At 39.4% G+C, this 25,334-nt stretch overlaps 1 protein-coding gene, 2 long non-coding RNA genes and 1 pseudogene across 8 annotated transcripts in view; 2 read left to right on the top strand and 2 right to left on the bottom strand.

The window, feature by feature from the left end:
- Window positions 1-1,937: 1,937 nt before the first annotated feature.
- LOC148727323 (neuropeptide FF receptor 2-like) lies at window positions 1,938-3,308 on the bottom strand (annotated as a pseudogene).
- Window positions 3,309-4,762: 1,454 nt separating this feature from the next.
- LOC148727322 (uncharacterized) lies at window positions 4,763-5,955 on the top strand. The gene is made up of 2 exons (XR_015989307.1): window positions 4,763-4,859; window positions 4,978-5,955. It is a non-coding gene; the product is annotated as an uncharacterized LOC148727322 (long non-coding RNA).
- LOC111336171 (dedicator of cytokinesis protein 11) overlaps window positions 5,406-25,334 on the bottom strand; it is a 57,410-nt gene continuing 37,481 nt past the window's right edge. For 4 of the 5 annotated variants that reach the window (XM_088726800.1, XM_088726803.1, XM_088726802.1 and 1 more), the window contains 23 exons: window positions 25,230-25,283; window positions 23,999-24,040; window positions 23,114-23,214; window positions 22,674-22,780; window positions 22,040-22,084; window positions 20,998-21,090; window positions 19,891-19,947; window positions 19,679-19,723; window positions 18,811-18,891; window positions 16,921-17,028; window positions 16,296-16,373; window positions 14,179-14,316; window positions 13,763-13,820; window positions 13,254-13,366; window positions 12,094-12,216; window positions 11,725-11,838; window positions 10,642-10,782; window positions 10,333-10,374; window positions 9,652-9,820; window positions 8,830-8,906; window positions 8,427-8,540; window positions 7,749-7,988; window positions 5,406-6,891 (listed from right to left, as the gene is read on the bottom strand). In XM_088726800.1, the coding sequence (XP_088582926.1) occupies window positions 6,844-6,891; window positions 7,749-7,988; window positions 8,427-8,540; window positions 8,830-8,906; window positions 9,652-9,820; window positions 10,333-10,374; window positions 10,642-10,782; window positions 11,725-11,838; window positions 12,094-12,216; window positions 13,254-13,366; window positions 13,763-13,820; window positions 14,179-14,316; window positions 16,296-16,373; window positions 16,921-17,028; window positions 18,811-18,891; window positions 19,679-19,723; window positions 19,891-19,947; window positions 20,998-21,090; window positions 22,040-22,084; window positions 22,674-22,780; window positions 23,114-23,214; window positions 23,999-24,040; window positions 25,230-25,283 (2,188 nt within the window). In that variant the 3' untranslated portion in view covers window positions 5,406-6,843. The remainder of the gene's footprint in view (window positions 6,892-7,748; window positions 7,989-8,426; window positions 8,541-8,829; window positions 8,907-9,651; window positions 9,821-10,332; window positions 10,375-10,641; window positions 10,783-11,724; window positions 11,839-12,093; window positions 12,217-13,253; window positions 13,367-13,762; window positions 13,821-14,178; window positions 14,317-16,295; window positions 16,374-16,920; window positions 17,029-18,810; window positions 18,892-19,678; window positions 19,724-19,890; window positions 19,948-20,997; window positions 21,091-22,039; window positions 22,085-22,673; window positions 22,781-23,113; window positions 23,215-23,998; window positions 24,041-25,229; window positions 25,284-25,334) is intronic. The other variant, XM_088726801.1, reaches the window with a different exon arrangement.
- LOC148727321 (uncharacterized) lies at window positions 17,753-23,621 on the top strand. Of its 2 annotated transcripts, XR_015989306.1 has the most exons (3): window positions 17,754-17,886; window positions 19,347-19,532; window positions 23,075-23,621. It is a non-coding gene; the product is annotated as an uncharacterized LOC148727321 (long non-coding RNA). The 2 variants fall into 2 exon arrangements; XR_015989305.1 differs by lacking the exon at window positions 19,347-19,532 and having other exon boundaries at window positions 17,753-17,886.

Genomic DNA, 25,334 nt, shown 5'->3' with positions numbered 1-25,334 from the left:
CGACCTGACTTCCAGCGATAACAACACGTACGGCGGACACCTATAACCAAAAAAATCAACTCCAAAATGGAAATACACAATCATACGCTTTTCAGGTGCCATTAGGACAAAATAAAATGAATTATTTGTTATAATGGTATTTCCTTTATGTTAATGTTCCGAAAGACATTAAATCTTTTTTGTGCTTTACTTTTTTTTAAAGTATTTCCAAACATATATCTCGATTTTACAAGAAAGCGTAAGCTGTTTTGGATAACTTGGTTCACAAGAGTTCACAGAGGATATTATTGCGAGGTATGTTTTAGCGTCTTGCTCTGAATCACTTGGTAAAACCAAAATGCAGTAGTGCGAGTCACTTCTTACTAGGGAGAATTCCCTACCTCTGGAAATTTCAACTACATTTATTTTATCAATTACAACTACAGTATATACATCTACATCCTTATTTGTAAAGATCTGTTACTTAGGGACCGGTCATAAATTAAAGGGGGGAGTGGGCTATGAAATTTTTTTTTAAAGTACTGGTTTTCAGTGCCCCCCCCCCGAGTTATTTGACAAAATTGGAGCGGCCCACCCCTCGAGTGGCACAGAAAAACCTAGTGACCCACCCCTCAACTAAAATCAGTAATGTGGATAGCTACATGGGGAACATTGTGAGAGAGTGTTCTCCGCAATCAATCACTCGTCATCTTATGGTGATGTGATAACCTCTAATCATTGTAGTGTGATAGGCCTTAACAGCGTAAAAAAGAGAGATGGTCGCTGCATGGCTAAAACTATTAATAAGTAAAGGTCAATTTTCAGTGGATACTATTGAAACAATCAAAGCAAATGTGTCACAAGTTGTATTGCGTGCTATTGATGATAGTGATGTTGATGATGATGACGATAATGAGAAGGAGGAGGAGGAAGATAATGCTTCTGAGGGTGATGGTATTGGTGAAGAGGATGATAGTGATGATAATGAGAAGGAGGAGGAGGATAATGCTTCTGAGGGTGATGGTATTGGTGAAGAGGATGATGATAGTGATGATGATAGTGATGATGATAATGAGAAGGATGAGGAGGATGATAACGCTTCTGAGGGTGATGGTAGTGCTAAAGATGATGATGATAGTGATGATGATAATGAGAAGGACGAGGAGGATGATAACGCTTCTGAGGGTGATGGTAGTGGTAAAGATGATGATGATAGTGATGATGATAATGAGAAGGATGAGGAGGATGATAATGCTTCTGAGGGTGATGGTAGTGGTAAAGATGCTGATGATAGTGATGATGATAATGAGAAGGATGAGGAGGATGATAATGCTTCTGAGGGTGATGGTAGTGGTAAAGATGATGATGATAGTGATGATGATAATGAGAAGGATGAGGATGATAATGCTTCTGAGGGGGATGGTAGTGGTAAAGATGATGATGATAGTGATGATGATAATGAGAAGGATGAGGATGATAATGCTTCTGAGGGTGATGGTATTGGTGAAGAGGATGATGATAGTGATGATGATAGTGATGATGATAATGAGAAGGATGAGGAGGATGATAATGCTTCTGAGGGTGATGGTAGTGGTAGAGATGATGATGATAGTGATGATGATAATGAGAAGGATGAGGAGGATGATAATGCTTCTGAGGGTGATGGTAGTGGTAAAGATGATGATGATAGTGATGATGATAATGAGAAGGATGAGGATGATAATGCTTCTGAGAGTGATGGTATTGGTGAAGAGGATGATGATAGTGATGATGATAGTGATGATGATAATGAGAAGGATGAGGAGGATGATAATGCTTCTGAGGGTGATGGTAGTGGTAAAGATGATGATGATAGTGATGATGATAATGAGAAGGATGAGGAGGATGATAATGCTTCTGAGGGTGATGGTAGTGGTGAAGAGGATGATGATAGTGATGTTAATGAGATATAAAGTTGGATTAAGGTGGAAAATTAGATGTATTATTAAAAAACAGATTCTACTAACGTTTGTGGTGATATGTGAATAATTTAACACGACCCACCCCTAATGCAGTGCATTTTTTCCCCTGAGCCACCCTTTTTAACGTGTTAAAAACTAGTGACCCACCCCCCTCTACTTTATGACCCTCTGTCAGCTGTGTATACCTCATTTGATTCAGACTTTTCGTAAAGCTGATAGTGAAGACCGTTAACACCATCACAGAAACACTTCAAATTTCTCCTAAAAAAAGAAACAATTGAATAACGCGTTTTGGCAGTACGTACGCTGAAAGAATTTTGAAACTATTTAAAATCAAGCGTTAATTATTGCCACGACGAGGCCTGAGTTTTTGGATGATGCAAATTAATAATTATTTCAAATGAACTGTGAAAGTGTATTTTAAACTGGACCTGCCTCTCTCTGACAGAACTCTGTCTATTGATTGCTTCTTCCTTAGGATGAAGCTCTTTTTGAATTCAAACCTGAATGTGCGATTCATAAAACCATATATGAAAGGATTTATGAAACTGGATGAGAAAACGAGAAGAGTCGAGAAAAGTGCAAGCTGGCGTGGTTGCGTTATACGATAGGAAACAACTATAGTATGAGCTGGCAACCAAAGGCCGAGAAAGCCGACGACAGTAACAAACAGAATTTTGCTGACTCGAACATCCTCTACATTTGTACTCTACCACGAAAGATTTGAATTGTGCATCTTTACGGCCCTGTGTACTTTCCAGTAACAGAAAACGATAACAGGATACGCTAATTACGAGAAAATTACTCCAAGTGGTCGTAAATTTGGCGTTTCTGGCAACCCCATCATAGGAACTGCGAAAGCTGGGTTCACATAGAAGGGATAACCATATGCAAAAATACAAAGAACAGTATGAAAAATGAATATAGCCCACACCGCTAAAGCTGTTGAGATGATGAACTTCTTTGTAAAGAGAGTTTGATATTTCGCTGGCTTTACTATTTTGTAGTACCTGTTCATAGCCATCAATGCCATGGTGAATACTGAGATGTTTATTAATGATATCTTAGAAATTGTTGCAAAATGACTCAGCAACGTTCCCAAAGGCCATTTTCCAGTAGCCAACAAGACAACTGACAGTGGCATTGTGAAGAGAGCTTGCAAAATATCGGTCAAGGCTAAAGAAATCATGTAATAGTTGCTTGGGCGCAGAAGTCTTGAGTTTCTTCGTAGAGCACAGCAGACCATGAGGTTCCCAAATAGAGAAACATTGCCATAGCAAATGTGGCAATTTCAAACACCACAGTCGCTGTGTTTCTTTCTTGTAATTCGTGCCAAATCGGAAGGGTTTCGTTTTCACTGAGAGACATTCCTTTTGCTACCAGTTATCTGTCGTTACTATTGTGGCAGAGAACCTAGTTGTCTTTAGTCGTTGGGAAGACTTAATTCGTCGGTGGGGCTAATGTGCTCAGTTGAATTTAGCGTAAAGGGAAAAACAGACCTCAGGAGCACAACTCGGGAAACTCAGACAAAGGAAGGTCATATAGGATAAACATTTTGCACGCCGACTAAAGAACTGAACTCGGAATGAAAACAGCCCATCATAATTCATTACTATCAACCAATCGTATTAGGGTACGAAGATTTGCGAGCTGCTTCATTGAATTCAAAAGCGTAATTAATGAATTATTTATCAAGAGGAAATGGTATTAAAGCACAGTTTTAATCAACCCGGAATGGAACATGGAAGTAAATCAAGGGATACGTTATAAAAAATTAATTTTGTTTTGAGCTACACCACTGGGTTTATTGATTAAAATCCTTCATGCAAAGAAATACCTACAACAGGCGCACTTCAACAAAAGTCGCCTAACTCAAAATCGAAGTTATTGAAAGGTTTCTGCCTCCGGCATAACAGACCATGAGATTACCAAATGATGATAGAGCCATTACCAAGGTAACTGTTGTAATTTCAAGCACTATAGTCACTCTGTCTCTTCAATGCAGCTGAAGCCAAAACGGAAAGCTTTTGTCTGAGCTGACAAACATTCTACGCTTACTTTCTGAGTTAAAAAGAGAACGATCGGTAAGTAATATTGTGGTAGAACACCCAAAGTCTGCTGCAGAAGTCTGCAGGGTTGTTCTCCGTCCAGTTCAGCATATAGGGTTAAAAATGCCCAGGAATACTGCCTTCAGTTTAGATAAAGGGGGTTCAAACAAGACCCACGCCGAAGGAACGAACGACATCAGAATTAAATCAGTAGCTCATCAGAATTCGATTCCATCAACCAATTACGTTGTAACATTAAAACATTGAAGAGCTGGTCTATTGAATTCAAATGCTTAAGAGAAATGATTTGTTAGCGAACTGAGAAATGGAAATGAAGTGCAGTTGACATAAGGTTGAAACGGAAGTTGGCAGTAAATCAATTGAAACCATATTAAAAATCAATGTCTTCATTTTGAGCTGTACCACTAAGTTTTTAATTAAAATCCTTTATGAGGAGGAATATTTACAATACACACTATTACAAATTATAGTTCACCACTAAGTTTTCTCCGGTTCTTATTGGTTTAAATCGATCACGTGACGCGATAGTGTTCATCCGTGGAGAGACAGTATCAGCCTATTTGCCCTCGAAGCTTCGCTTCTCGGGCAAATATTTGTTTTAAGAACATCAAATTTCCGCGGGGCAACTATCAGCCGATAGTTCCTCGACAGAAACACTCTATTGTTTAAATAGGCCTGAGAGGAAATTGAAACCATTCAGGACAAACATACAAAGTAAGCAGGTAAGTCTGTTTTTGTTCGAAACCATCTTGGGTGGAACATAGACAAGGTTTTCACTCCAAAAAAAAAAAAAACCCTTCATACCTCTGGCAGATTAACACCTTTTTCCTCTTCCTCTTCGTGAGAACAGGTTAGCTGTTTTTAGGCGTAGTCGGAACCTGTCTTTAGAAATATAGAAGTGGTAGCTGTTAACTTTACACTTGGGCTACTTGTTCTCGTGTTATGTCAATATGATATTTCTCTTGCAGACGAACGTCGTTACCGCACGATTTCCAACCATTCCGTGCACCACTGGAAAGTTCCGTCTGATCAAGGTCGATTCTAGCGATTCCACAAGGTTTTGTCCGTTTCTATACGATTGCGTCCTATTGCAGGGGTTCCGTTCGATTCCGGAAAGTTTTAGTGATTTCGTAGGAACGAATGGATTGGACTCGCTAAATTACTCCCTAAACTGTCCCCATTCTTTGCCATCGATCGCCATTAATAAACTTATAGCGGCATGAATAACTCGAAACTGATTACCATAAGTCGTGCATACCACGACAAACAAGAGATATTCTCTTACAACAAACACTTTCCTAATGAAGCATTTCCAATAGCGCCCAGAGAATTTGCTCACGATTTCTTGGGAAGCTCAGTCAGATCACACCAAAAGAAAGACATAATTGCCCAGACATCGACGTAATATTTTAATGTTGTACAACTTTTCTTCTCGGAGAAATTTACAGTGATATTTCCTATCTGTAAGAGGCTACTTGTAACAAGAGTCTGTTTCAGTCGAGATTGTAAGTTAGAGGGCAAATGTTTATAAAACGACTCTAAAAATTGGACAGGAATGACTCAGTTGCATTGAAGACCAGATACAATAAACAAGTGAAAACTGAAGAAATTTTGAAAAAATTCAAAAGTACATTCTTGCTATCCACAATGAACTTTCATCGATTTTATAAACTTATTTCATTCCCAAGTTCTATCGATCGAATTCTTATAAAAAACTAAATGTTTCTATCTCTTATTACATGAAACTCTTAAGCAAAATTCAAGTTCATATTTTTAAAGTAAGTCATTATGCATAATATTATAGGTGTTCTTGTTTGAGAAGAAAATTCATTCGCTCCCTTTTCGACTTTCCCCTCCACCCCTCCATTTCTAACCTCGCCATATTCGTCCCCCCCCAACCGTGAGAAGACAAACAAAGAAACAAAAAATAACAAATAAACAAACAACAACAACAACAACACGCCTACAGACACAAACACAAAGCAAAACTAAGAGATAACAGGCCTATTGTGGGTAAGAAAAAAATATGAAATGACCTTAAAAATAATTCCAACTACTAACATTTTATCAGTGATTGGATCTGCTAATTCATAAAATATTTTTAACTATTTTCACTCTGGATTTAAAGACGGTAAAAGTTGTTTGATCAAGTATACTAAATTCTGTTTTGAACATAGATGTTCAAACATGTGCTTTGTTCTTAAACTCTGGTTAACGTCATGGCACTTGCCGGCTGTACAACTCACTCGACACGAACGAGCTCAACAATAGGGTCCAAAAGAATCGGTCTATGTCGCTAACTGTAACGGTGCGCAAAAGATGAACATGTCAATGGCATTGGTAATGATACCAAAAACATTTTTATGGCAAATAATTCCTAGTTTTGTGTTTACTCGTGACGTTTTATAACGGTACCTTACTAGGAAGACTACAGCCTCCAATCAAGTGGTTGGTGATTGACTGTGATATTTCTTTTCCACCAACACTATTTAAACCTTTAGTTCTAAAGACAAAATTATAACAAAAATTTTCCTACTTTGTTTTTTCATAGAATTTCTTACAACAGCTCTATTGACTAACAATCAATTTATAGTGCTTTTCAAATCACGTTTCACTTAATCCCTCTTTTGTGGAATCTTAAGGTGGAACATAAATAATTTATACCTACAAAAAAAGGGTTAAATGAACGACAACAAGCATTTGCGAGGAGCGTGATACTTATGTGGTTTCTTCTGCAAACTGGAAACGCATCCTCATAGTTCTCTGCTGTTAAGTTGACCAAGCCAACGTTTTCACGTGACAAGAATTGCTTCTCAGACTCAATGGCTTAACTCTCATCCAAGTGATGACAAGCTGTTGGACGAGGTTACTGTTATGATCACCTAACATAAGCAATAAAAGGACTTCTGATAACTGTTTCCCTGTCGATCAACAAAGCAACAGGCTAGCACATTCCCTTGCTGGCTGCCTCTCCGACTGGCTGGCTAACCTACCTTCTAGAAGACTGTTTGGCTGACCGACTAACTGACTTTCAGGAAGGTTGACTGGTTCATTATCTTAATAAGAGAACTTTGACTTTGACTGACTGGGAGACTGTCCGGATTGCTGACTAATTTTCTATAAGGTTGACTGCTTCAAGAAAAGAACTAATAGGATTTGACCTTGACTGTCTAACAGGTGAACACTTTCTAACTGTTCGAAAAAACTGGCTCACAGACTTACTAGCGGGCTGAAGGACTGAAAACCTCAAGACGACCAAGGCTGTCCCCCCCCCCCCCCCACCTCCAAATGACCGACCAACCCACTCGGCTTGGCTGTGGAATGATGACGGCGTTGGAGAACAAACAGTAATAAAAACCACAGATTACGAGAGATTTCAGAATTGTGCTATTTGTTTTAAATAAGTTACAATTAAAATTAATACTGTGGACCTTCTCAACCCAATATTAAATACACGATCCCTCACCTTCTCAGTGTTAAGAAGGCATTCAACTAAGTGTCGTAAAATTAAAACCACAACCGTCAATCAGGCGAAAGGAAAATTTCAGGAGTCAATCAGAACTCAACGTAAAAAACCAGGAATCTTCCTGAAGGGTGGGAAAAACTCAAATGAAAAAAAGTTTTATATCTGGGGTGAACTTCTAAGCAACAGCAAAGCGAAGTAAAGCAAACCCAGTGCTAACACAAATTAATTTCGACACTAAATTGAAATTGAAAAGTAGTTTGCCAGCTTACACACCTCATCTCCGATATACTTGGCCAACTGCGTCCTTAGTTGAGCGTACTTTTCTTTCATGTCTTCTTGATACATTCGTTGATCTTCCTTGATCAACAGATCATTCTGTTCCAAAGCTTTTCCACAACAACCGATAAACTCCCTGTAAACCTGCTGAAGCATCTCAATGTGTTTATGAGGATGCGAAGCCAACACCGACTTGTCAAGAAATGCATGAGCGTATGCCAGGGGACCTGCATTCACCTGTAAACAAGCACTGAAATCAATACATTTTCAATAACGAGACTCTTAACGACTCCGCCAAAGTACAAAGAAAACGCAACCTAAGGCTTGGTGTCCTGTGTCACCTGAAAGATAAGTCGCTGTATATTGCTTATTAGTATAATTTCAGAGCTAAGCAAAGAGTTTCCAGCAATCTGATTGGTCGAGCGGTTCCTTATATGACGCGATATAAACCGCTCCACGCGGTTTATATAAAATGTTAAAATAAGATGTTAATAGATGTTACTAAAATGTTATGATTTTAGAAATTTCTCTGTTGTTCAGCTCTGAAATTATACTAAAACAATTATTCGCCTTAGGTTCGGTGAATATTGTCGAATATTCCCCTCGACTTCGTCTCGGGATTATTCGACGATATTCACCTCGCCTTCGGCGAATAATTGTTAAATAATTTCATACCTGAACACTAATACTGCCTTGCAAGACGAGCTGGAGTTTCTTCATATCCGGAGGATTCTGCACAATCACGTTATTAAGTTCTTTAACTTTGTTTTGCATCTCATCAAACGCCACCTGACATTAAAGGAATACAGAAGATAGTTTTTCTCTCATCAGTACCGACGTCAGGGATTTGAAAACAGGCTTCACTCAAATCTATGAATACAAACACACAAAAAACTCCGACAACGACAACAACAACAACAACAACAAAAAACAAGAGACAAACAAGAGACAAACAAACAAAAAATTGGGGAAACACAGGTAAAGGAAAACTAATTCAACCTAAAGATCGATCTCCAGACTCAGATTACTTGCACAATAACAATAAATGCAGTTTATTTGCGATAGAAGACTACCTTACCTCAACTGGAGTCAGTTCATACTGTTCCTCTTGAACAACAAGGATTCGCTTCTTCACATAAGGGAAAGTATTGGACGCTGAAACATAGATAAGTACATTTGAACTAACCCTTCACGTCCACCTATAAAATCGTTGAAGCGAGGAGGACTTACCACAACGTTTAGAACAATGATTTAAAATAATGAATATGAAAGCCATCTTCGTAGTAACTAACACTAATTAAGTAGTAATGAAAATAAGGCCTAAAAAATTTTTAGCCTGTACGAGATTTGAACCCATGACCTCAGCGATAGCGGTGTAGTACATTTACATTTTTACATTTTATACAGCGCAGACTTCTATGTGGATATATTCAGTCGCGCTTAACAGTATCGTAAGGTTGAGATCGGACGTCAGCATTTTTATCAGACGCCTGTGGCAGCCGCTTCAGTCCATGTAGCGATCTCACCTTCCCACCCATCCCACCCCGGGGAGGACATCCAATACACAGTAATCTCCTGCATGGAAAATCTTACGTCTCCTACCCCTAACCCTGCAGGAGACGGGACCTACGGCTTTACGTCTTATTCGAGAAGACGAAGCAATGTGAGTGAAGCGTCTTGCTTAAGGACACAACGTCGTGCCCCAGGACTTGAACCCAGGCCATCTGACCCAGAGTAAAGCGCACTGACCACTGGACTACTCACGCCTCTACCAACTGAGCGAACAGGCCAACTGGAAGCTGATCTAAAATGATCTAAAATGATGCCCGGCCCCACTTGAAAAATGACGTAAAAGTTTTATGTTTCTTACGATGAGACAGAAATTAAGCCGCAAACTTACTAGTTAAGATGGTCTTTCTCTTGCACTGCTCTGTCAGGTTTCCATGAGCTTTACCGCTTACCGTAAACGGTGTCTCGTATATAAACCGTCGGATGTTATTGTTTCGTTCAAATATGGTCGGCCTTAGTTCAAGTTCCTCGTCATCAAAATAGGGCTGTACATAGGTAATCTGCGGGGATAATTACAAGGGCCACACAAACATTATCGATAAACCTTGAAGAAATTTCTTTATTTAACTTCTAGCGAGATCATTTCTTGATGCATTTTCACCGTCATTTCCACAGCGAAGCGGCTTTCGACAGTCAAAACTTTCAAGAAACATTTTGCAAGTGGGCTAGGATAAAATGTGCCCAATGAAGCCATTTACACACTAAGAATGTTTTTTTTTTTTTTTACATCAATTAATACATCATTAACTCCGGTGAAATGTTTTCACAAAACGAAAACAAATTTATGCATTCCGACTTGGAATCTAACTAACATTAATTTCAACTTAGACCTTTCCGAGCAACATTAGGCCTGAAATTGAAAGGAGAAAAAAAAAAACAGACAACAACAAGAACATAGGTTCCTCTTAACTTTGCCATCTCTAAAGACACAAAAGTTGGGCTAATCGACTGGCTGGAAGCGGTGCAGCCTATTTTATCCAAAGCCAACTATTTATACACAAAAAAAAAATACCTGGATGTAGCCCAGTTTTGAATCTAATGTTTCAGGATGCACCTAGGAGGCAAAATCATATTCAAAAGTTAATTTTTGATATTGAAAAAACCACTTCTGGAGATAAACGTGAAATTAGCGTTTATACTGAACATTAATAAAAGCAACAACAAAAAAAAAGGAGTGCAGTGTGATGAAATTGAGATAACGGCTTATAGAATGTGTGGGATATTGAATAAGTGGTATTGCCGAGCGTAGTGCGGTCAACCACCTGCGAATCAGGAATGGCGCTAAATAATTTGATAATAATTATTTGCAGGACTGAGTTACCTTTGCGGACTCCATGATAAGTTTGACACTCTCTTTGTGTTTTCTAGAGTACATAGCTTCCAGTCGTTGAGAAATCTCCGCTAATCCTGTGATTTTTGGTTCTTTGTAGATGAATTCCTTTCCATCGTCGTCACCGAACATCTGAAAAACAGAGGGAAACACGCGACTCAAGACAGTTCAGACTTTGTCGGTTTCCAGCGTCGTACAATTTCTCAACAGAGCGTTGTACTGACAACAGTTCTTTCCTTCTACAACTGGAGAATAATGTGCGGGTGGAAAGCGCAGATCGAATGGCTTAGAGCCGACCTCTCACCGTATCGAGCACACATTTCACTTTCAGCATGCATCAGTTCTCGAAAAGCTACTAGTTACTAGTACCTCATGCCCTGCAATAACCTATTTTTCTCCGTACAAATAGAAGGATATATTTATGTAAAATACAAATGAATAAAGGCTGATAGTTTCGAAAGAAACTGTTTGGGGCTGCGTCGGTGGGGGTAACGAAATAATTTGGATATATCAACAAAGTTGAAATGGTAAATTGGCCACCGTAACGATTACAAAAGCTGACGTTTCGAGCGTTAGCCCTTCGTCGGAGCGAATAGAGGAATTGTGGGTTGTGTGTGCTTTTAAAGGCAGAAAATGGAGCTTTCGAGACGTGGAAAGGAATGACAAGAGCACATCGAAACCAGTCGCTAGGCCTTTTAATTTACCTAATCATTCTAAGCAACATATGGCGATCTGCGGTCTTTCCTTACACTTAGGTAGCACGGAAAGCCGTAAAAATCTTGAACAAAAGCTCATCTCTCAAACCGGCGGTCTAAATCCCACAGGGATCAACGAACGCTTTTCATTCCACTAATTTATTCTTGTTTTTCTCGTTGCCGTGTTCCCACCAATAACGTAGCTCCAATTTCTGCCTTTAAAAGCACACACAACCCACAATTCCTCTATTCGCTGCGACGAAGGGCTAACGCTCGAAACGTCAGCTTTTGTAATCGTTACGGTTGCCAATTTACCATTTCAACTTTGTTGATATATCCAAATTATTTATGTAAAATAGTTGTTAGTTTTATCAGTTACCTGTCCGAAGAAAGCAACTCTGAAGTACTTGCCAAGAAGCCTTCTGCCGGATCCCATTACATCCACAACTTTCTTGTACGCTTTAGCTAAGCTGTCGTACGCATTAGAGAGCCGCTAAGGTTTGGGGAAAAAAGTAAATAATTAGAGTCCTTCGTTCATAGTAGCTTTAGTTTCGTATGAGCAGTTTTCAAAGACCTTTTTCCTTGTATACATTTCTGAAAGTTATTCCCAAAAACTTTGGCCCTTACTTTCCTTCAGACGCATGCTTGTGGTTAATTAAATCTTAGTACTAAGATAAAGCGGTCGGTTATTCTTCCTTTAAGCTTGTGCTTGAACAGAAGCAGTCAAAGGCTCCCTTGAGTCACTTACCAAGAAGTCTCTTTCCTGCTCGTAGATTGGTATCGCCAATTTGAACACCTCACCCATGACTTCATATCTTTCGGCGCGTTCAAGAAACTTCGCACATTGCTCCAACAGATCCACTAAGTGTCGCTAATGAAAAACAGCAGTGAAAGTTAGAGTAAACTCCTCGAAAACAAACACAGTTCGAAGAAGAAAGAACTCGCCAAAAGGGAAAATATGATCTTGACTGTTCCATTAGCCAGAGAGGTGGGTACTCTACACATTAATATTTAAAGCTCTCACTCCATAACGAGAAAAAAGAAGACCACACTGAAGCCATTCATTAAGAATATGAATATAGTTCATATCTGACCACTTGCAGCCCAGAGACTGAATTACGGGTGCAGTGTAAGGTTGAGAACAGACGTCAGCATATCAGGCGTCTCTGGCAGCCGCTTCAGTCTATCGATCTCACCTTCCCACCCATCCCACCCCCGGGGAGGACATCCATCACACAGTAATCTCGAGTGTGGGAAATTAACGTCTCCTACCCAAACCCTGCAGGAGACGGGACCCACATTTATTCGTCCCTATCCGAGAAGACTAGAATATCTAACCATTTCTTGATGTTATAGAAAGGTAGCAAATTCTTCTCAATTATTTTAAGACCTTGAGTGTTGGTCCGGCCGGGGCTCGAACCCTCGACCTCCCGCACAACAGTCCAGCGCTATATCCATTGAGCTAACCGGGAGGCTGAAATTATAGTTGTAAAGGGGATGAAGTTGGACTTTAGCTTTTCATTTAGTTTTCATCTGCTTGGATATTTGCTAATCTTGATTTCTAAATCGTTTCCTCGTGATTTTTAATGATTTACGACAAAGAGGAAAATTCACAAGAAACAGATTTTCCTTGACGATTTTCGTTTTAAGTGGCTGAATTAACGTAGGCGGCCTTCGAATACAACGCTTTTCGGGAAATGAGACCGCAATCGAAAGTGTGGCAGAAACCGAGCCTATGTTTCAACGACTAAACCCTTGGTCGCCTCAACAACTGATGGGTCGGGTGGGTCAAAACTGAGTGGCCCATTACTACGGTGGGGAAAATTAATTCACCTTCGTCAATAACAAGATTTGACTCTACCTCGGTAATATCTCAAAACTACCTGGATAACGATAAAAAACTTCTACCTTTGTGTACTTCTGTTCCATTGTCATTCCTTCATCAGTTTTCATTACACTTTCGTCCGCTACAACATTCGGCGACACGTTGGCAAACGCTTTACAACCTTCGTGATAAACACCTGAGATATACACGAAAAGAGAATTGGATATAGAATTAAGTAAAGTTGTTATATCTGTAAATTATTCCTTCGAGTTTAAACTCTGTCGCGGCTTGTTTTTTCCACCGCCACAAATTTCCTTTTCTTTCTCCGGACAACTTTTCACTACCATAGATCCACCTTGATTTTCTCCGAGGAAAGGAGAAAAAAAAATTCAAAGACAATGATAAATGGTAGTCAGAAAGTGTCTGCTTTAGCTCGCAAGAAATTTGAAACCTAATCTGAATCTCATCACGTTTCAGTGTGATTTACTTGGGAATCTTTATTCAAAAGCCGCTAGCCGAGAGGCAACGGAAAGTCATATCATTTTTATGATTGATAGATTGCTTATTTGTAATTTACGGTCTTACAGCTTACCTTGTCTTTTTAAATATTCAGCGACCAGTGCAGCAGCGTGAATGTAACAGTGGGCAGTCTAAAAACAAATCATATCGTGTAACTGTTACGTCGTATCGTTTTTTACAAAGAACTATTACAATGTGATTTAAATCGATCACGGATCGTTTCACAGCTACGACGCCTTGAGTATGTTGTGTTTGGGTTTTAATGTTAAGAAAAAGTTTTTTTTTGAAACAGTTAAGTCGATTGAAACCAACGGGGTTTCAAGCCTCCAAGCCAAGAAGACATCAAAGAAGCCGCTTATGACCTGATAAACATTCCCCTTTTATCCGGTTTCTGAGTATATTCACGACGATATCAAGCGCACGCGATTATCCATCAGATCACACAAAACATTAGCATAGTTCACGTTGCGTCACGCACGCAAAACAAACCTCTGAGTAATTTTTTTGATTCTCATGCACGCCTGCCATGTGCTCTAACCAGGTCTCGCGCAACTCTGGCGTGCTTGAGTAAGACTTCGCCAAACTGTATTGAAGGTCAACAAGGACTTCTGGGATGTCATCGTGTTCCTGCAAAACACACTGCAGTTATAACCAAATATCGGGAAAATATAACAAAGATCTACAACGGTGATCAGCAGAAAGCCACCAGTAAGGCTATTCGACCCAACTCCAATGTTTTCCACGGATAAGTAAATGCTGGGTTGACAGCAGACGAGCAATCACACAAATATCATCAACAAGGTGTTCTATGGCTCCAGGCAGGCGAAATACTGAGAAGCGCCGACAAAATTAAGAAATAAAAGCACACAGATTCTAGAAAAAACCGAGCTGTTTTCAGTATTGTACCTTGTTTCTCCTTAAATCTAAACTTGTTCAGAGAAGGTTAAACAAGATCGCTCTCAGATACACCAATAGAAAATTGACATCCATTAAAACGACACTAAAAAGAACACAAAACGTACCAAAAAGAATTTTCGGTTAATTGTCCCCGCGGTCAGAGGTGTGGGAGAGCTCAAAATAGGGAGGAAAACCAACTGCCGTGCGGCGAACTCCTCAATGGCATGTACACTTTCTCTTTTCTTTACGCAAAACTTTCTATTTTTCGAGCAAGACTCGTGTTTTACTTCCTCTCCGGATGATACTCGTAAAGCCATGTTTTGTTTCATAGTAGCGCTTCAAATTGTTACAGACAGTGACTAGGATTTGAAAAGTTCGACGGAATCACGATTCTTGTTCTCAACAGCACGTTTAAAAATCAAAACTGTCAGCACAGTTCACGATGGCGAGACTTGGTCCTTGCAATTACTATACGCCCTTCTTAAAGAGAATTTAACGATTAAACGAATTTCCTATATCTGTAAACATTGTTCTGTCACCTACAAAGTTTCAGTGTGTCTACAGAAATCGAAAGCGATCTTTAATTTCCTGATGTGATGTGATGTGTCGCCAACTGATTTCTCCGTATAAATCAGTGTCGTTGCTCGTGATCGTCTGACTGATAAACACCATATTATGTTTAATTATACCGTGAATCCGCTGAAACTTGCTAATGGTCTGAATTAGTGATCAGACACGCATTAAAATGAACAATTTGTGCTAAAATTATAGAGGATCAAAAAGTATGTTAGACGGTCGAAAATAAACGAATTAGGTAAGCGCTCCGAACTCCCCTTTTCCGCGCCCCTAGCTATCAGTGAATTAAAACTTAAAACTGAATGAAGTTATGTGATTTGCTTTCTCCAACCCGTTCCAAAGGACGAGAGACAACAAAATTAACTGGAAATACGACATTATCACACAAAACGTCTTACAGGCATTTAAGAGGTTTTGTTTCTCCATGATGGAACTTCTTCGTAAAAATGAGATGTGACAGGACTTAAAATGACCAGAATGGCATTCTCGTTGGGAAAAAAAAGTGATAAGCCCTGAGGGCTACGATAAAACGGCGAAAGGTTTGCCTTTCTAAATCTAAATACATATTGCAAACGTTCGTCGGTCAAGAATTACTTCATATGCAAAGAGAACCAAATTCGCTCTTGGTAAGACATGGCGTTCTTTCACGCACACTCCGTCATGTATGAATGACACAAATGACAAAAGATCCTTGCCTCACAGCTGAAAAAATAACGCAAGTTTTGTGGACCCATCACAGCTCAAAGTTAAGCAAAACTAAAGCAATCCCGGATAACTTGCGTAACCGGAGCCCAATTGAGATTGTTCTCAAGGGCAATTTTTTGAACCGAAGTTTCAACAGTAAACAAGTTCCCTACACTACGGGTATCATTTTTACAATCCTTCTTCGGCACCAAATCTATGTGTGAATGTAATGATACTACGGTCGTTAAGAGAAATCACCACAATCGCCTCTAACTATATTACTTAGTGTGCGAACGATTTTCTTATCGAATAAGGGTCACAACACTCTTGACAAAAGTCACCATTAAGGCTAACCTTGTACCCAGTCCTTTAAGGAGACTAGGTAACCAACACCAAAACTACTCGCTGAAAAACTGTAACTGAAACTTTTCAGCCAGAACTACACCTACCTTCATTTGCGCCGTCGCCTGCAGAACGGTGTGAATCTTCTTTGTTAGGTCTTTTACCTCTGCAGGAAAAGCCGTGTGCTGATAGAGGAATGAAAAGCAGGTAAAACAAAGAAAGAACTCATCTACGACATATAATAGTACTACGAGTAATCCAATAAGCTTAGAGTGCGAGAGCCGGTAAATTGAAAAAAAAAAAAAAACCGCGGACGATCGCTAAATTTACTGTAAGAAAACTTGCTAGAGGATAGCCCGCCACAGAAATTCTCAATAGTAACATTTGTACCCAGGAGAGGTTCCCTCAAATCTGAGACAAACTTGGCAACCGTTTCAAACAATTCCTTAGACAAGGTCTACACAATTGGATGATATTGACCCTTTATTGCGGTCTTTTGGACCGAGACGATCTCGAAGTCTATAAAAAGCAAGGGAAAAACGAAGCAAACAAAACAAGCCGAGCCGAGGACAGCATTTCGTCGTCTCGACGGTGTCAGATAAGGCTATAAAAGACTTACTGTCTGGCTGAAAGCTGGCACGAGGCATTCTCGTTGATTGTTTGAATGATTGATTTATCATTCATTTACGTTTTTAGACCACCAAGACTTAAAAAAAATTAAGAAAAAGGTACCTTCATTCCTTTGTCCTCTTCAGCATACTTCTTTAGCGCCAGAAGAGAGTTGTTTACAGCTGAACGGTTTAGCCCATTCGCCATCAACTTGGAGACCGCTACGATTACCTAGCGAAAAAAATTAAAATAAAAAACTGTATTGATACGCTGCAATCAGGAAAGTAAATGTAGCTTTGGTTTACGGATAACAGAAAAAAAAAAAAAAAAAAAAAAAACAAAACACTTGTCCAACTATTATAAAATGATTGTGCAAGTATTAATCTTAGTTTAATGTCGTCCATGTTCGACACGACCGCGACTTATGATCTTGGACGATAGCTCGGTTATACCTAAGTGAGTTCACATGGTAAATCATAAAAATCGTAAATCATTGTTCTCTAGACATTCGTGCTGGTTTTGATTGCCTTATTTCAACAGTTTCGGCTACAAACAACCAAGCTCTGTTAATCTGCAGTTCCAAAGATCTCTTCAAACCATAAACCGCGGATATAATTTTAGTTTATTTGAAAACTGCCATTTATGTGATTTAAAACTGAACGACTTTGAAAATGAAGTATTAAAATTTAGAAATTGGTCGCGCCAAATTCTTCCCACGAAATTACCAGCAAAAGCTACAAATGTAAAGAAAGGGATTGTACTCTTATTTATCCTTGTACAAGACCACATGCACGCAGCGATTAAAAAATGCAAAACAAATTTAAATCCTTTGAACGAGGAAATTGTGAAAATATGACAGAAAATGACAGAAAAATAACCACGCGGTAATCACCTGCTATTGGCGATAAAAAGAAATGTTAATTTTCAACGAAATTATAACCGCAAGGGGCCAGTGATATAAATAATTTTTGTTTTATGAAAAACCAACTCTGGCGGAAGGTGCTAAAAAGTTGGTTTCCATGAGATACTTGAGGAAGCGCTGAGAAAAATACAAGTCAAGCTTGAGGGAAAAGAAAAAAAGAGAGAACCGTAAGTCGGAACTTCCTTTACAAATGAAGTACAACATTTCATTTTAAAGGCAAGCTTTACATTCATTGCTCAATTCATCTATTTGCATTTTTCATTTTTTCGCGGCACAAAGGATGGTTAGACGAAATTTCAAATTAAAAAAAGGCATTGACATTTAAGACTATTTGCCATCTTTGTTGAATTGATCAGCAAAGCTTTCCAGTAAAAAAAAAGCGTCATAACAAATTCAAAACTAAAAAATAGAACATTAAAATTATATTTCTAATTTGTGGGTACATCACATTTTCGCGGAATGAAAATACTATATAAGTTTAACAGTTGTGCCACAAATGGTGCACGGAATAGTACAAATATATAGATTAGTACCATGAAAAAAATCCCCTTTGATTGTCAAATATGGGTAGATTCTGATCTAATAACATCCATGGTTGAGAGCGAAAAGGTAGCAGCGTGTTTTCTTTTTCTCATTCCCTCTGGCTCGGGCAATATGGGTAACCATGCCCCACGTAAAAGACATTATAAACTTTGATTACAGGATTACCCTTCAACGCTTCATTGAGTGGGAAAAATGCTTCTGCGGAATTGCGCCGAAAGCGCGTGTTTTTACTGACTCTAAGAGGGGCAAAATTGAGTTAAAAACGGGTACATTCTGTCAACGCAGCCAAAGTAGCGATCATGCGAGTAAACACTAATCTTAGTGGAAACGCGAGCAGCGGATTTCACGTCTGATTTCGCTTTCTTCCTCTTCGTACCCTAAACTGGTCCAACTAAATAACTCACAACGGTACAAATATTAACGCCTTATTGCACAAAAGGCGGAAATGAAAACAGAAAAGGTTTACTTCTGATTTTCCTTTCCCTTTCGTATAAATGTGGTTATAAAACTCTTCGATGTCTTGGTTAAACTAGGTGATTTAGTTATACCTGCCAATGGACTCGATCGCAGGCTTGTCCTCCACTGAATTCAAAATTACTTCTCATCAACAGGTAGAGAAACGAACAGGCCTGCAAATGCAAAAGGCATCACTCTCAGTTAGACAATAAGAACGGGTCTTCAAAATAACAGTACGAAAACAATACACTGTGCAAATCAGGGGCGTAAAAAAAATGCGAATCTGTTCTCCAACGATGGAAAGCAGTTCCGTCGGCAAGTGGCTACTCATTAGTCTATCCATGGGTAATGGAGAATGGCCCGTGCAAGAATAAAAGTCTTCCCAAATCCGTCTATTTCCGATAACACCACAAGCCAAATCCTCTTGTGCATAACACGTACACTTGCAAATGGTAGTATTGTCCATGAAAAAACGGCCATAAGTCGATGTGCAAATGCACAATTCACGTTATGACGCAATAATGACACAGTTTCTTACATTTTAGTCACTTCTACAAATCCAAAGTAGTGATTTCTTAACCAATGTTACCAGCCAAGATGAAAGGCAACCAAAGCATCTTTCTTACAGGTCACATGCACGTTTCGCCTTGTTCTCTTCATCGAAGAAGCAATTTATCCTTCTTCCGGTGTTTATTCAATAAACTGAGCGAGCTAGAACTGAGAAAAATCTGAGGTGACCGAGAAGTGAACCTAGATTTTCGTGTCGACAGGAAGTACCCGACAAGAAGGAGTTAGCCGACACTGACGGATCTTGGTATGGTCTGATTTTGAATATTTGAAAACAAATTTTATTGCCTGACAATAGATCGATTATATCTTCCCTATATAAAGATTTTCAAAGGTCGTTTTAGCTCAGTTTTGACTGACAGGTGACAAGACGTTATTTAGTAATTCACGCACCTGGTTTCGTAGACTTTCCATTTTTGAGTTGCAGCAGCTTAAAATCTACCCAAGGAAGATAAAGTAATATAGATACATACGCATAAATAATACAGAGCTTTTTCACAGCAAATGAAAATATGACAAAACCAAGAGATAACGATGAAAGCAAGCTGCAAGAGGTGAAAATTTTCATTGAACGAAAAATGTTCCGCTTAAACTGGAATGTTTACCTCACGACAAAGATCCCCACAATAGCTGGCACTTCCCTTGTACAAAGCAGCTGGAAACTGAAGTAAAACAAGAAAACATTTTATAACATAACCAAAGTAAAGTGCGCGCTCTGATTGGTCAATTCAGCGTTCTCCATTTGCCCATGGGTGTACGCTGCTGACGTGAGCAAATGCAAAGACAATTTTTCCGCGCGCGCTTGTATTTTCTGGTCACGTAAGATTTGTTAAATAAAAGGGAACTCTTTAGCTACGATGTATCAATGTTATGTTATAAAACAAATGGTAAACACCACAGCGTACACTATTGAGTTATGGATGCACTTGGGAGGTTTGCTAAGCACTCAAGAAGCTAGAGTCGCTCTCGGCTATCGCCTCGAGCGACTCTTACGCTTCTTTCGTGCTTAGCAACCTCCCGCGTGCATCCATAACTCAATAGTGTACGCTGTGGTGTTTACCATTTGTTAAAAAGAACGTTTCAAAAATTGGTAGCAGAGGATAGAGTGGTGCCCACTCCTCTTATGAGAACTGCCATACTGTTATGAAAACTACAGCGTGAAGTGCGAGGTGATCTTGGAGCGAAAGGAAAGGGCGGGAGAGAGGGGAGGGAGAGGAGGTAGGGGAAGGAGGGAGAGGAAGGAGGGAGAGGAAGGAGGGAGAGGAAGGAGGGAGAGGAAGGAGGGAGAGGAAGGAGGGAGAGGAAGGAGGGAGAGGAAGGAGGGAGAGGAAGGAGGGAGAGGAGGGGTGGGAGACTAACCGATCACATTTTGTTCAGCTTCACTCAAAACCTTGAAATGTTCCTGGTGGTACATTAGTTTCAGCGCATCTTTTAACAATACTCAACAGAGCAGACAGTTCCTGAGCTCTAATCCAGCGACAAACTGATGCTGGATTAAAATTCTGAAACCGTTCCATCAGCACCAAATATCTTGAAAAAGTCCAAGCACCACCGTAATAGCATTCTGTGTTCACTGACAACCAGAGGCGAAATTATTTACATTCATACACTAACACGAAAACGGAGTGTAGTGTTTTCCATCTGTTTTCCTCTGCGAGGTTGCAGGATGGAAAGGGATAATAAAGTGTTCAGTTAAGCTGTCCATTGTTCACCTTGTTAATGTAGGATCTAAGACTTGCAAACACATGTCTCAACATGAACTCTGACTGAGGAATCTGTAAAAAGCTCAGCAGCACGTCAAAAACCTGTTGGAATAAGCATACAAAGCGGAAATATATTACCTGTTTATACCAGTAACAAATAACACATTCCATTAACACTCTATGATATTACAATACTGCAGTGATGAAGGACTGAGCCGGAAACGGCATATTTGAATGTTTTACGGGTAAAACTTTAAAATAAGTTGTATTTAATAAAAAAAAAATAAAAAAAAAAAAAGTTTATCTCTTCCTGCGGTACGACAGAGGCGGGAAACATCGAATATTTGGATGTTTTGGGGATAAAAACTTAAAATTAGTTATTCAATAAAATGAACAGTTTATCTCTTCCTTCGGTACGACAGAGACGGGAACAAAATCTGGTTTTCAATAGCCCATTTGCGAATAACCCTTGGCCTCATTTTCAAAACGAGTCCTCGTGCTAATCCTTTCATATGATAATAAGTTTCCATTCATATGCAAATTAAACTCATTTTCACAATAATGGTTCAGCACGAGGACTCGTTTTGAAAATGAGGCCAAGGGTAATTCGCAAATGGGCTATTGGATTAACGTATACGGGGGAATGGAGGGAGACGTAGGGATGAAGGGGGAAAGAGGGGATGGAGGGGGGAAGGGGGATGGAGGGGGAAGGGGGGATGGAGGGGGAAGGGGAATGGAGGGGGGAAGGGGGGATGGAGGGGAGAAGAGGAGAGAAGCGGGGATGGAGGGGGGAAGGGGGGATGGAGGGGGAAGGGGGATGGAGGGGGGAGAGGGTGAAGGGGGAAGGGGGAAGGGGGAATGGAGGGGGAAGGGGGATTAAGTGGGGAAGGGGGGATGGAGGGGGGGCTAAATGAGAACAAATTTTTAAGAAATATTCAGGACGCGGATATTTTCATGATGTTCCTCAGTTTACTCTAAACCAAAATCAACGTTTTCCTCCTCTTAAGGGAAAAGAATCAAAACAAGGGGAAATTAAAACTATTCGGCTTACCTTCTTCATCAGCAAATTGTCCCCATCCTCTTGCTCTAAGTGAAACTTTCGGGTAAAAAGAAAAAAACAATGACAATTGTAATAATAAAAAAAGATTAATCATTTTTGATCACAAAAATTTGCCTTTTGTTTTTGGTAAGAAGAAATATGACAGCTTTAGATAACTGAATATGTGGTTGATAAAATAGACAATAATTCGGAACGGCGGGTGTAACTTTGTGTACTCTTATCAAAAATATGTAAAATTCTACGGCTGTAAATTCAAGCAGTTTTCACTCGAGGTTCCAAAAGCTAAAATCAAAAAAATTATCCCTACAGCCAATGTGAGCGAATTTTGACATCGTCATTGGCCAATTAGAACTCCACGTAAAACTGACAAACTGCAGGAAACGCAGGGAAAATGAAATGATCCAAATCAAGACTGGTTTCAGTTTTGAATCTGATTGGTTGAGAAAGTTGCGGGAGTATTCTGGACCAATCACAGAGCGAAGTTTAGCAAAACCAAAAGAATCATGGATTAGAGAAAACTGCTCTAGGTGAAACTTGATAGTCACAGATCAATCATTTATGAAAATGGTTCGTAAGATGAGCCTGGAATTACTTGTTATTAATGACAGCGTCAAATCTCGCTTACCTTAAAATGACCACAAAACAGCTCAATGGTGTCTAACACGATAAGACCAACTTCATTTGCAAGATTTCCTTCCATGAGCACACGAGTTTCAATATTGAGGTTTATACCTTTGAACGTAGATTACAAAGGAGAAACCTCGAATTGTCAAAAATCCCAGGTAATAGTATTATCAACTAACTGGTTGATCTGACGGTGAATCAACGAATCCTTCGCTGAAAGAGACCTCACTTTTTGAGAATTGATTGAAAAGTGGTTTATCTGGGGCTTTGCCAAGCGGGTACGACTAAAGAAATCGACCCGTCACAGTAGGACAACCAATTGGTTTTAATAAATTAATTCAATCAATTTAGTATTTCTTGAAACTAAAACTTCATTTAGTCCACTGCCTTTTCTTTTGACAGGCTAGTAAAACGTCTGGTACGAATTCTAGAAATTTTTACCTCCGCTGCTCGCTCCTCGGGAGTGACGCGTCTTTCCTTGGTTGGAGACTCCGCCCTGGTACCTCTGCTCAAAGAACTGTTTGGCGGTTTCACTGTGCGTGCTAAAACGGTCGAATTAACAATGAATTATTAAAAGAAGACGTAGGACTGATGGCATGATGACTACTGGATATGTAAATGTTAAGGAAAGCGGGGAGGGGCGGAGAGGAGAAGGATTCCACAGAAGCTAAAGCACGAGATGAAGAGCTGAGAAACAAACAGCAAACTGGTCGACAGACAGACAAATTAAAAAAAAAACACACAAACAAACCAAACTTAAACTTAAAAACACAAACAGAGACAAGAGTAAACTAAGTTACGAGCTATAAAATGTATCAGGAACAACAACAACGCAAATACTTCCTTCAAGTTCCAAAAGAACATCAAAAGCAACTATATCAAGATATTTCCAAATGTGAAGAAACCTTTCAAAATTAAACCGATTTAAGTAAGCGAACTACGCAATGAATTAGGAGACAAGTGTTGGATTGAATACCCCTTGTAAATGAATATTTTTAGTGAGATTACATGATTGAGGATGTCTGTGAAATTGCAGAATCGAGAGTTAGGAGAAACATTTGTTAAATATACAGTAGTTAGTAGGAAAAATTCCTTCGTTCTCACCACATTCTCAAGATTATTCCATGCGATCAGTACATCAAGAGTAGAAGCTTGAACATATAGCTCAAGTTACTATTAAGTTATTACTGAAAATAGCAGCTGAACAGACAACCTGTTCAGGTAACTGCCTTATTTAAAGGGTCATATACATGTTAAACATTAACACTGTTCTTTCCCCATCTACATTATTTGCTATAATAAGTGAATACGCTTTTACGTTCGTACTTCTGCAATGGACGCCATATCGCTTTAAGATATTCAAAATCCCTGTTTAAAGCATAAAATTAACGAGGTTAATATTGTATATCATTTAGCATTTAGTTCAATAAAAGAACTGTCACCATCAGAGCATAGCTAAGGACAAAAAATAAGAACGCTAATTTTTTGGAATCGATTTGCCTGCAATTTCCTTTTTTTTTTTAGACTTTATTTAGATCTGGTATTGTTAGTTTAAGTTAAGCGATGACAAAACTATCGATCTTTTCCGAAATGGTTGGGCTCGAAGTCGTTCCTCCTCCGCTTGAACTAAACCTTTCTATGCCGAGGATTTATGAAAGAGATTTATGGAACTTCATGGTCCTCACACAAAACTCTCATATAAGGTCAATAACTGTCAAACAATGTTAAACTGAATACTTCAAATTTAAAATTACTAACCAGGGCTCGGTTGTTCAAAGAGCGGATAACGCTATCCAACGGATAAATCGCTATCCAGCGGATAATTGTTACCAAAAAGTACTGCTCTATCCACCGGATAGAGATTTATCCAGTGTATAGCGTTATCCATCCTTCGAACAACCGGGGCCAGAAGGTTAAAATTTTAAACAAAAGTCGTTGACAGCGCTCCTCTCTCTTTGAACTTTCGCCATAATAGGTTTCCCCTTAATTTATTTTAGTCCTAACAAAGAGTCTTTACACAGAAAAGTGTTTGTAGTTAGGAATTTAGTTAGTTAAAAGGCGTAAATCAAGAAGTCTGTTGTGAAGAGAATAGATACGTATGTGGAAGTTACGTACAGTCATGACTCTACCACAACGTACTGTATGAGGTGACAGTTAAATATTAAGTCACGCAGTCCGTCAGTCTGAAAGTTAGTCAATCAGTCAGTCAATCCGACATCACGCTGGTACGTCAGTCCGTCTATCAATTAGTCAGTCAGTCAATCAGTCTATCAGTCAGTCAGTCAGACATCCTGTCCATAAGTCTGTCGGTCAGTCAGCCAGTCAGTCTGTCAATCAGCCAGTCAGTCTGTCAATCAACCACTCAATCAGTCAGTCAGACATCCCGTCCATAATTCTGTCAATCAGTCAGCCAGTCAATCAGTCTGTCGGTCAGTCAGTCAGTCAGACATCCTGTCCATAAGTCTGTCAGTCAGTCAGTCAGTCATTCAATCAATCAATCGAGCTGTAATTACACATCAAACCTCCTCGACTCTAAAAGTAAACCTTATCACTTTACCTTTGAGAAGTTATTTTATCCTCTCCAACGTACTGAAAGTGCTTTAAAGCAAGTCTGCCAATAAACAAGATGCAGTGCAGTTGAGTCAAGGGCATAGATTGTTAC

Source organism: Stylophora pistillata, chromosome 7, assembly GCF_964205215.1.
Source record: "Stylophora pistillata chromosome 7, jaStyPist1.2, whole genome shotgun sequence".
NCBI lineage: Eukaryota > Metazoa > Cnidaria > Anthozoa > Scleractinia > Pocilloporidae > Stylophora > Stylophora pistillata.
This window is presented reverse-complemented; position numbering and strand designations above follow the sequence as displayed.